The sequence below is a fragment of the Helianthus annuus genome, chromosome 1, assembly GCF_002127325.2.
Source record: "Helianthus annuus cultivar XRQ/B chromosome 1, HanXRQr2.0-SUNRISE, whole genome shotgun sequence".
Taxonomy (NCBI): domain Eukaryota; kingdom Viridiplantae; phylum Streptophyta; class Magnoliopsida; order Asterales; family Asteraceae; genus Helianthus; species Helianthus annuus.
Genome location: NC_035433.2, coordinates 19,777,873 through 19,789,297, shown reverse-complemented (window position 1 = coordinate 19,789,297; position 11,425 = coordinate 19,777,873). Strand labels below are relative to the sequence as shown.

The following is an 11,425-nucleotide window of genomic DNA, read 5'->3' as shown; positions in this document are numbered from 1 at the left end:
TGTCCGTTCGAACAACCTAACCGTTCGGCCAGCATCCTGACCTGGTCAGCCTGTTCGTCTAACACTTGGTTGTTCTGATTACTTAACGTTATATTGAGGTAGTTTGACAACGAGTTGAACCATGGAACTTTCGTTCTTACTTGTTTCCCCTGCTCGGACAGGAATCACCCAAGTCCGGCCGGTGAACTGTTTGGGACGGCAGTTTGACGTTTAACCCGAAGTCGGTGAACCTTGTAGATAGAATCCAAATCTTGAACCACTCAACCATTAGAATGATTGGTGAGTTGACTCAAGCTCCGTTCCTACCGGTTTGAAGGCATTGAGTGTAAAAGAGTTGAAAGAAAGTTGGGAATTCTTCTTTCAATCCTTCACACCGTGCAAATGTTTAGATCTATGTTAGATCTTAGTTTGTTTATGTGGAAATCGGTTAGATCCAAGCTATTCATGGTGGAATGAGGCCAAAACATGATGTTCTTGAAGAACACCATGATGACATCATCCTAGAATGCCTAGATCTTGATGATTTCACGGTTAGAAATCAAGATATGAAAGATAGAAAGGTTGTAATAGTTTTATTTAGAGATTGTTTATGGCTTGAAATTTTTTATTGTTGCTTTGCTGCTCTTATTTTGGTTGGTTTGAACTTTGAATGTTGCAACTCTTAGTTAATGTTTTAAATGGTTTGATTCGTTTCTCTTGAATTGTTAATTTTAGGATTTAATTGTCAACCGGTTCCCGCGAGAACCGTTTACACGAGAACCGTTTAACCGGTTCGGAACCGAACCGGAACCGTTATAATACGGTTCGGTTCCGGTTCTTAAATTTAGTAATTAACAGTTCCGGTTCGGTTCCAGTTCGGTTCGGTTCGGTCCGGTTCTGAACCGTTGCACAGCCCTAGTTGCAAACAACACATTCAACAATTTTTTTACAAACATTATGAACTAACATTAACAAATTAACAATTTTAAACTAACAACAAACAAGAAAAGGAACAATTTTTTGACAAAACATTAACAACATACCTGTGTCTCGGCTGTTGAGGGGCTGATGGTGGAGGTCGAGGGGCTGAGGTGGTCGTCGAGAGGTGGAGCAGGCTGATGGCGGTCGTCGAGAGGTGGAGGTCGAAGGGCTGTGGAGCGACGTAGTTCTGAAGTACTTTTCTAAAAAAAAAAAAAACAAACACCCCCTTAGGGTGAAGGGAGTGGTGCGGTGAACAAAGCGGTAAACCGGTTTGCCAAGAGGCAACACCGGCGCCGTCCCATTTTTACCGCGCGGCAAACTTCATATTCGGTATATGGTCACCGATCGACAAAGAGGGAGGGGGACAAGACCTTGGCAGTGATGTGTGTATGTATCTTTGACTTTAACTCATATATATATATTTTTTAAATGAAAAAAAAAAGTTTACCACTTTCAAGTGTTTAACCAATGCTAACATTTTTTACCAAAGTTTAAACTCTTCACACCTGCTGACATGGCACACTCTGATTGGTTCATTTTAAAGTTTGCCACTTCCACCTGTTTAACCACTCCCTTCACCCTATCACAAGGTATAGACAGATTAGGACTTGTTTTCATAAGATTAGTTTTCTTTGTCGTACAAGGAAGGTTAAAGTTAAATGAGGAAATGTGGAGAAACAACAAATTCCTAGCAGCATCATGACCTCGCAACAAACATCTCTCTTCTTCTCCTCCAAAACAAACTTTACGCTCCTGTAAATTCAAATCTTTTACTTACACCAATATTCGATTTATTATATATATTCAATATCATGATGGAATCATTATAAAACTCTTTCTCTCTGCCCTCATGGATTCCGACTTTTGGACCGCTCGTCTCGCCGCCGCTAAGCGGCAGTTCACGATGCAGCACCACCACCATCATCAGGCCACCTCACATCTGGGTTCGGTTTGTCTTTGTTTTCCAATTCCAATTATTATTATTTTACGATTGGGGCTAGTTTTTTTTTTTTTATTGTTAATGAATATTGCAGATCGGTTGAACGTTGACGATTTGGAGGCTGAAGAGGAAATCCGACCCGATTTTCCATGCCCCTATTGCTATGAGGATTTTGACATGGGCTCCTTATGTTCTCATCTCGAAGATGAACACTCTTGTGAATCTAGAACCACTGTATGTAATCTTCCTTCTCTTTCTCTATATATCTTCTTTTGTTGGTTTCTATGAATAAATAAATAAATAAATCCCCTTGAAATTGGTATCCAACATCAGTTTCTGGTTGTAAGTTTGTTTGGTGATGGTAAATTAAAGTAATGAATCTTAGTTAATCATATATATGCTTTGTCTTCACTTCATGCAAGTTCCTATTCTAGAATTACTTTATTTTTTTTAAAGCTTTATTTTCTTCTACTTGTAGGGTATAGATGAGGGTTCCTATCCTTGACTTGGTTACAGATTGCTCAGAGTTTGATTATTTCTATTTTATTTAATATTGTATATTATTTCTACCTCCTTATAAAACAACATTTAGCACTTTCAAATTTCAATAAATAGTGAGAAATGCAAGTGCCATGTAGGTTCATATGCAACTTGCAAGTAGGGGTTTAATGAGCCAAACTAAACCTGATTAGGCTTGAACTTGCCTTGCCTTGCCTTGTTGTTTAACTTATGAGAGGTCCGGCTTGGTTTGTTGTAATGAGCCAAGCCAAGCCTGATTAAGCTCAAACTTGCCTTGTTGTTTAACTTATGAGAGGTTGCGCTCAGTTTATTTTGAGCTCTACGTCTGAAGCTTAAGCTCAACGGGCGAGTAGTGATAAAATTTCGGGCTATGCTCGATTTATATTTAACTATCTTTTTAGAGTAAATTACAAGTTTTGTCCTATATGTTTGTACCAAATTGCAAACGGTGTCCTTTGCCTTTAAATTTGACGAGTTTTGTCCTTAACGTTTCAAAATCCTGGCATCCTGCATGTTATGTCCTTTAGCCCTAACTCACTTACATTTTTGTATTAAAACAGATCATGTGCCTTGCACATGAGGGCACTTTTGTCATTTTACCTTTTAAATAAGCTTCTATCTCTCTCCCAACTCTCTTTCTATCTCAATCTCTAACCTAACCTGCCAAACCACCACCACCACCCACCCCTTTACCACCAGCCCCCACCATAGCACCACCCACCCCCACACATCCCAACCGTAAACAAACACCCGCCACCACCTCCATCGTACATCTGTAGCCACCACCATCCGTTGTACCTCCACCAACACCTACCCACCACCGCCTTTCCACCACCCTCTGCCACATCCCTCAACCCGCTCGTAATCCTAGCCCACCTGAAACCTGCAAGAACCTACACCATAGGCCCTCTAAACCTCAGACGACCAACCACCTACTTGGTTCCGTCACTCAATCACCACCATAAAACCCTTTGCCACATCCCCGCCGCCGTAGATCTCTGTTTGGTCCCGTCACTCAAACCCTAGATCTTTATTCCGCAAACATACTATAGATGCCAAGTCTCCTGATTCGCGATATTAAAGATGTGGTTCTGATAATTCAATTTTGATCTCTGCTTTTATCAAACAAATCATTTGATAAGGGGAGGTGGCGGCAGGTGTGTGTGTGAGAGAGAGAGAGAGAGAGATAAGAGAGAGAGTGTTGAGTTTTGTTTTTTTAAATATCTTTTTTATTTCACAATAGTCCCTTGATATAAGTTGTGTTACACAATAGTCCTTAGGGAGGTAAAAAGACAAGAACACCCTCATGTGCCTTGTTTGCACATGAGCATACTTAACCAAAAAAATTAACTGGGTTAGGCTCAAAGGGCATAATGTGCAGGATTTTGAAACGTTAAGGATAAAACTCGTCAAATTTAAAGGCAAAGGACACCGCCTGGCGCCTGCAATTTGGTACAAACATAAAGAACAAAACTTATAATTTACTCATTTTTTTATTTGTATGTGTAATTATTTTCTATACATTTATAATTTTGATTATATATAGCATAATGTATATATTATCTAGATTTTTATTTCTAAATATATATCATAATCTATATTTTGTAACTATATAATCCATCACTTGTGGTCTAGTAGTTGGAAAGACTTAGGTTCTCCTTGGAGACTCAAGTTCAATCCCCACTAGTGCCACAATTGGTGGATAAAGGCTAGTTCTCCCAGACCCTAGGTCAAGAGTTCGAGCCCGAGCCACCCGGGTTCTAGTCCACCGTGCGTTACGCCAGAGCGCAAGCCCCTGCAACTGGCAATGGGTGGTATGGTTTCACGGGGAACGCCGTTAGCCAAAGTTTGATGCCAGCGTGGGCTCGGTTAAGACAACATAGTCTGGCCAAAGTGGGGTTAGGACCCTCTGTTTAGGAGGGTGTGAGATCTCTCTCACAACAAGTTAAAGATTCTCACCGTTGAAAAAAAAATATTTTGTAACTATATATTTTATTATGCTATATAAATACCATAACGTTTATTTAAATTATTGGCTTGTTTAGCGAACTGAGCTCTAATAAAGTAATAATTGGCTCATTTATTAAACGAGATCCAGTTGGGCTTTTGCTTGGCTAGATCCGATCTTTTAGCGAGCTGAACTAATGAGAGAGCAGCTTGGTTCGTTTACACCGCTGTTTAAAAAGTTGTGACTTTACAATCGTAGCTGACCACTAAATATGAAATAATTATTATATTCAATTCAATATTGGTTGTGCTTTATTCTGCTGATTTGGTCATTTATTCACTTCCTGGTTACGTGTATGAAGATTTGTCCAGTTTGCTCAGTTAAAGTGACTCGAGATATGTTAAGCCACATCAGTCTGCAGCATGGACACTTGTTCAAATTGCAGAGACGTCGTAGACTTCGTAGGGTAGGCAGTCAGACGCTTTCTCTTTTGGGAAGGGATCTTAGAGAGGCTCACCTGCAGGTGCTCCTTGGCGGCAGCAGTGGTGGTTATAGGTTGTCCACCACCACCTCCACCTCATCCGATCCTTTCCTTTCGTCTTTGGTTCTTAACTTTCCTGCCTCCAAAGCTGAAGAAATCGCCAAATCCAATCTTGATCAAACATCCCTTAAGACACCTCAACATATATGGAAATCAAGGTACATTAACACTTGTTTTGCAGATGCCTCGTCTATTGAGGCGCTAAAACTTGGTATAATATCATATCATATTAACCCCGATAAAAAATTCATATTATCAGATGTACCCATTTTCAAATCTAATACATTATTATCTATGCCCTTCCCTTGCTTAAACCATGAGCTTTGGAGAAGAAAAAGGGTATAAGAAATTTGGCGTAGTGTAGATATGACATTGTGAAAGTTATTAGCTAAAAGAGGAACATGTTAAAGTCCCCCAAAGTCTACTTTAATAAATTATATTTTATTTAAATATTTAGATTCTTATCGTGTTTGTTAATCATAATTAAGACATTGATTATACGTTTTGCAATTATGGGCTGGAAAATGAATTGTTTCTTCCAACTGAACCTATGTATTTATTTTAGGGATATGGGCCAACAAATATCGAATTCTAACAGCCTGTTTTTGTGTCACAGTTTTGATCCTTCCTTGAGCTCTGAAGAACGGGAAAAGAGGTTGAGACAGGCCACAGGACGAGCGGTTTTTCTGCAAGATCTGCTCGTATCAACGCTGTTGGCTGATTAAACTTGATTACCAAGCGAGAGCTGAGCAAGTAATTTGCAAATATAATGTCAAATTATCTGTTATCGGCTCTTGCTCTTTCGCCCGCCCACTGTTGTATCAGCAAAAAAATGACATTTTCTTGCTAAAGAAATCAGTAATATTTATTTCTTATTTATTAAATCAACATTCTGTCCCTAGAGTGTATTAGCAGCAGCAGCAGCAGAGATTTAAGAACAACTTTAATTGTCAACAACTGAGTCGATGACAAGTGAAATAACAAATCAACAACTGAGTGTATTAATGTTTGATTTTATATATATACTAGCAAACACAATCTCTATGTAATAGAAAAGAGATAATTACAAATATTAACAAAGATTATATTATAGGGATAAATTTCATATAACAAACTCTCAAGCGCCAACCAGGGAGGGTCACCGGCGTTGGGAGGGAAAGAGGTGATTTTTTTAATATTAAATAACTAGGTTTAAACCCCGTGTACTATACGGGCTTTATAAATGTAATTTTATACAATGAATAATAAAAAAAATATATCTTTAAAAAAAACTTGTGTATTGCACGTGTTGAATTAAATATAACGTCATACGTTAACACATACAGTCGTCAAGATTTTTCTTTTAAAAATGAACTTTGATGTACTATTTACTTATTATAACATTTTAGTTTGTATTTTATTTATTATTAGGAAAAAATCACATTTGTTACAAGGGGTTCAATCCCGTTTTTATGGTACATTCTAATTATGAGATATAATGAATTTAGTTAATTTTATGCACCAACATGCTTATTTGTTTATTTCATTTATAAAACTTGTCTCAAATTTGTATTCAAGAGGGTCTATGGTACAAAAAGGTGGAGATCGATCCCCACGTTTTTATATATTTCATCATTATCGAGAATTAAATTCTCTTTTTGAATGGAGTATGAAATTGTTATATTTAAAAATGGTATTCTTTCTAAATGTTGAGGCAATGTGTGATAAATGATGGGTTTAAATCAATTATAAGAGTACGTCTAACATTATAAAGGTGAAACTAAGTTGCCTAGATTTGATATTTGAAAGAATTGTGTGACTGTAATGACGAGTTTCAAACCATTATAGCGATGCATCTTAAAACACGTATAATTTGATAGAAGGATATGCCCCGGACCTAGAATAATTATTTATTCTGGTAAAAATAATAATAATAATAATAATAATAAAAATAATAATAATAATAATAATAATACAATTATTAAATATATATCAAACGGGAACCTATCATTCCTAATTTACCATATTTTCAATCACCAAACTCCAATGTATATATATCTACTTATAATACTCGAGATATAACTTAATGAATATATAAAAAACAAACGTTTATCCTTATTTAAATTTTTGTTTAAAATTATTTATAGAAAAACAAATATTAATTCTAATCTAATTTTTGTTTAAAATTATTATTATTATTTAACATTAGAGATAAATAGGAAAATAAAGTGAGAAAGCACCAAAAAGTAACACGTGTCCAAAAAAAGATTTTCATTTATTAGTATAGGAAGATATACCCACCTAATCATATCTAGACATCTCGACCTAATACCACATCTCAAAAACCCCCACAACACCCCTCTTCCCTTGCAGGGGCGTACTCACGTATATCCTGTGGGGTTAAAATTTTCCGACTGAAACCAGGAGATGCTTATTTGAAGTCAAAATCGTCTATTATGTAGTATTTAAGTGTGAAGAGAAGAAAAAGGAAAACAACATTGCCGGAGTTCTTTTTCCGGTGAAAGTATAAAAATAAAGGGTTATTGGATTTTACCACCCCCAACTATTAGCTATTGGCCGCTGCCACCCACAACTATCACTTTGACGCCCGTCACCCTCAACTTAACACTTAGTATGTTCTGTCATTACGTCGTTAACTGATCACTAACTTTTGATCCTGATACTATACTTTTTGGGGTGTCATAGGGATCGTAGGAAGGTTTTAGGGATCTTAGGACACCCCCAAAAGTATAGTAACATGATCAAAAGTTAGTGATCAGTTAACGACATGATGACAGAACACATTCAGTGTTAAGTTGAGGGTGGCGGGCGTCAAAGTGATAGTTGGAGGTGACAGCGGCCAATAGCCAAAAGTTTGGAGTGATAAAATCCAATAACCCAAAAATAAAAGATAAAAAGGAAAGAAAACGATGATGATTATATTATAACTAGGAAACAAACCCGCGCGCGTTGCGCCGCGGCCAACGAAATTGATGTGTAATTGATAAGATTTTGTCGACTCGATTGTTTTGTTTAGAGTTTAAAACTTGGATTTAACCATTTTGATTTAGATTAGGCTGGTTTTTTTTGTCGTTTCAAAGCCCGTACCTAAGTGCAATCGAGCTTCATGTGGCTCAGAGTCCATGAAAATCATGACTGCAAAGCAGGTTGCAGATCAACACCCACCATCCTTCAGCCTTGCCATGCCATCCTTGTCAAATGTTGGTGCAAATTTAGAACTCATCACAGCCAAGCGAAACCATAATCACAGCCAAATGATAAAACACATAATCAGTTCGTGTGAGTGTAATTGCTCAGGAAAAAGCATCCGGTGAAAACCAAAGCTTGAAAAAACTATAGATTACAAAGCCAACAATAAACCATCGCATCTCTCAGATAGGCCAATCCTCATCGTCATCGAGTTTAATACAAAATTTCAAGTGCACCAGATAAAGTTAATACTACAATACATAAGAATCGAACTCTCGGATGAGATTTGTCTCATCGTCACCGAGTAAGATGGAAGCAAAAGCCCCAAAATCTTAAACATAAATAAACAACGGATGCTTAAGCAACCGACTTCACCAACACCAAACCTCAAACAACCGGTTTGTAATAAACCACCACAAAAACTCCCGATGCACACAGTACAAACAACAATGCACCAAAAAGTGACAATATTACACCAAGTTCATCACCACCGGGCAACTGTTCAACGACCGACACCAAACCAGTCCATCACCACCGAGACGAAATGATCGTAAAAATCAAGTCGTTGCAAAATAAAGAGGCTCAGATGTACATCTCGTGTCATCATCATCGCCAACAAAGCACGTGTCAGTGTCGACGTGGCTGCAACCGGTGTTGCCATGCCAGGTAGCAAGCCACCATAAATGCTGATTAAAACACTCAACAAAGCAGGAACTACACACATGTTCATCAAAACCACAGCCAACAACCGTGTTGCTGGACAACAACAAAAAAGTATATAAGCAGCATCATTGGCGCCGGACAACATACTGGCCAACAATAAGCCAAATAAAATAGCCAAAACCACAAAAAACTCATCCAACCACAAATCCACCCATTTTTAAGAGATTTTCAATGGTAGGAAAAAAGTTGTGGGACTGGTTATTTAAACCCAGGAGAGGTACAACTCCTTTAACAAAGAGTACAACCAACCATTGCGCAAAACACAATGGATCTCCAAGAAGCCTAAAGATGCAACAAATTAGAGTATTAGACCCATTTGTACACCCCGTGTCATCATCATCGCCAACAAAGCACGGGTCAATGCCACCATGGCTGCAACCGGAGCTGCCACGCCAGGTAGCAAACCACTATAATCGCGGATTAAAACCCTCAACAAAGTACACTGATTAAACCCCTCAACAAAGTAGCAACCGCGTATATGTCAATCAAAACCACAGCCAACAACCACATCGCCTAACAACGGCGAAAAAGCATATAACCAACATCATCGGTGCCAAACAACTACCTGCAAGCAATAAGCCAAAAAAAAGGAGTCAAAATCACCAAAAAAAACACATGCAACCACAAAAGCAAAGATCAAGAATGAAACTTACCGACAGCCGACAGGGTCTTTACTCTTCTCTGCGATTGACGACGATAATCAGTGGCGTTAACCCACTAAACCAAAGAGTGCGCCGCCGCCTGGTTCTGCGTCACCACTATCGTCGGAACCCTAGGGGTTTGACGGAAAACTCTCTGCAGAGTGAAAATCATGTAATGATGGCAGGCCATGGCCATGAGCGGAAATATGCTTGCAGAAGCAGAGATGTATATGAGAGGTAGTGGGACACGTAGGTGGACAAAAGTTTTTTTTGAAACACACCCTAAGCTAAGGGTACAACCCACCAAAGCTCAACCTTGTTGCTAATTCATAATAGTTAATTGATTATAGTTTTGTGTTAATAATTTAATATCTAAAAATGTCATTAGCAACAAAGTCTCTATTGGTAAGAATCTTAGGTTTGTAACATGAGGCCCTGACCATAACACCCTATATTTCCTATGACTAAGAGCATTCACATCCAATCTCCCACTTTTCACCCTATATTACACATAAAAATCTCTATCTTTCATCTCTTCTTTTCAATTAAATAATACTTTTTAATACCTTTATCGGATTATGATCAAATAGAAAGGCTCCTAATTGTAAGAAGAGTACAAAGGCTTCTAAAAAAACCACTACTAAAAAAAAAACCTAAACACCCACCACCACCAAAAAACCTACCCCCCCATCACCCAACCCAAAGATTTTTTTTTGCCGAGAGGGTGGGGGTGGGGGGGGGTAGGATTTTCTTTTTTTAGGTTTTTTTTTTTTTGGGGGGGGGGGGTTAGTGAGGTATAGTTTTTTTTTTTTTTTTTTTCAGAGGGGGGGTTAGGTTTTGGGTGGGGTGGGGGTTTAGGTTTTTGGGTGGGGTGGGGTGGGGGTGTTTAGGTTTTGGGTGGTGGTGTAGTGGGTTTAGGTTTTAGGTTATTAGACACTTGTCACTCTATAAATACTTCTTACACTTCTTACAATTAGGAGTATTTATAGAATAACTTAACCCTACCTTTATCATTATATTTTCTCTTTCTTCCACTCACAACTATTTTTAAAATATATTAAAAAAATTATAAAGGGTGAACAGTGTCCCCTCAAATTTACGGATAAACAGTAACATTTTCTCTCTGCTCTACTCACAACCACTTACAACCACCTACAACCATTTTTCATAAAACAAAACCCCACTTACATAATTTGGGGGGTTGGATGTGAATGCTCTAACAGGTATAACAAAAACGGTGCATACATTTCATTTCATTTTATAATTTCAATATTATGTAAGTGTCAATTTATTTATTTTAGAGAAAAATGTCTGCATAGTTCCTGTGGTTTGCTCCGGTTTCACCTATAGCCCCTACACTTCTAAAATTACAATTATAGTCCTTAATTTTTGCACATTCTTTTTCGGATAGTCCTTGAAGCGAATAGAGGTTAGTTTTCTCAGTTAAGTGAGTGTGAAATGACTATAATACCCTCACTATGAAAGAAAATGTATAGGAAATTAATATGCATACAGTGAAGCTAACTCTCATTCATGACTTTCGTCCAAATATATAAGAGCAAAAAGAGGTTTCGTGTACATGGTATACCAATTACGGCTGTAAACGAAACGAACGAGGCCTTGTTCGTGTTCGTTCGTTAAGGAAATAAATGTGTTCACGAACGGTTCATGAACACTTACAGAACGAGATTTTATGTTCGTGTTCGTTCATTAAGGAAATGAGCGTGTTCACGAACGGTTCACGAACACAAGCGAATACAAATAAATTTGGCGAACGCGATGAAGGATAAAGGTGGATGGCCCAGAGAGTAGCACAACTTGAATCCCTTATTGTGGAACGGAGGTAGATCATATTCGTCGATATAAATAATGAGAAAAGAAAGGGAAATGGTGCATAAACAAGGTGAAAGAGGGTTTCCTAGTTTAGTTGTTAGGGTAATGATATAAATAAAAGTTTAATAGTA

General features: G+C 37.9%; 1 protein-coding gene and 1 long non-coding RNA gene across 2 annotated transcripts; one reads left to right on the top strand and one right to left on the bottom strand.

The window, feature by feature from the left end:
• Positions 1-1,622: 1,622 nt before the first annotated feature.
• LOC110944327 (protein DEHYDRATION-INDUCED 19 homolog 4) lies at positions 1,623-5,816 on the top strand. Its single transcript, XM_022185989.2, has 4 exons — positions 1,623-1,904; positions 1,995-2,134; positions 4,729-5,066; positions 5,525-5,816. Exons 1-4 carry the CDS (start codon positions 1,811-1,813, stop codon positions 5,631-5,633), a joined length of 681 nt encoding a protein of 226 aa, XP_022041681.1. The 5' UTR covers positions 1,623-1,810; the 3' UTR covers positions 5,634-5,816.
• A 2,593-nt stretch (positions 5,817-8,409) lies between these two features.
• Positions 8,410-9,698, bottom strand: LOC110944324. The gene is made up of 2 exons (XR_002594977.2): positions 9,474-9,698; positions 8,410-9,385 (listed from the first exon to the last, which is right to left on the bottom strand). It is a non-coding gene; the product is annotated as an uncharacterized LOC110944324 (long non-coding RNA).
• Positions 9,699-11,425: the final 1,727 nt, after the last annotated feature.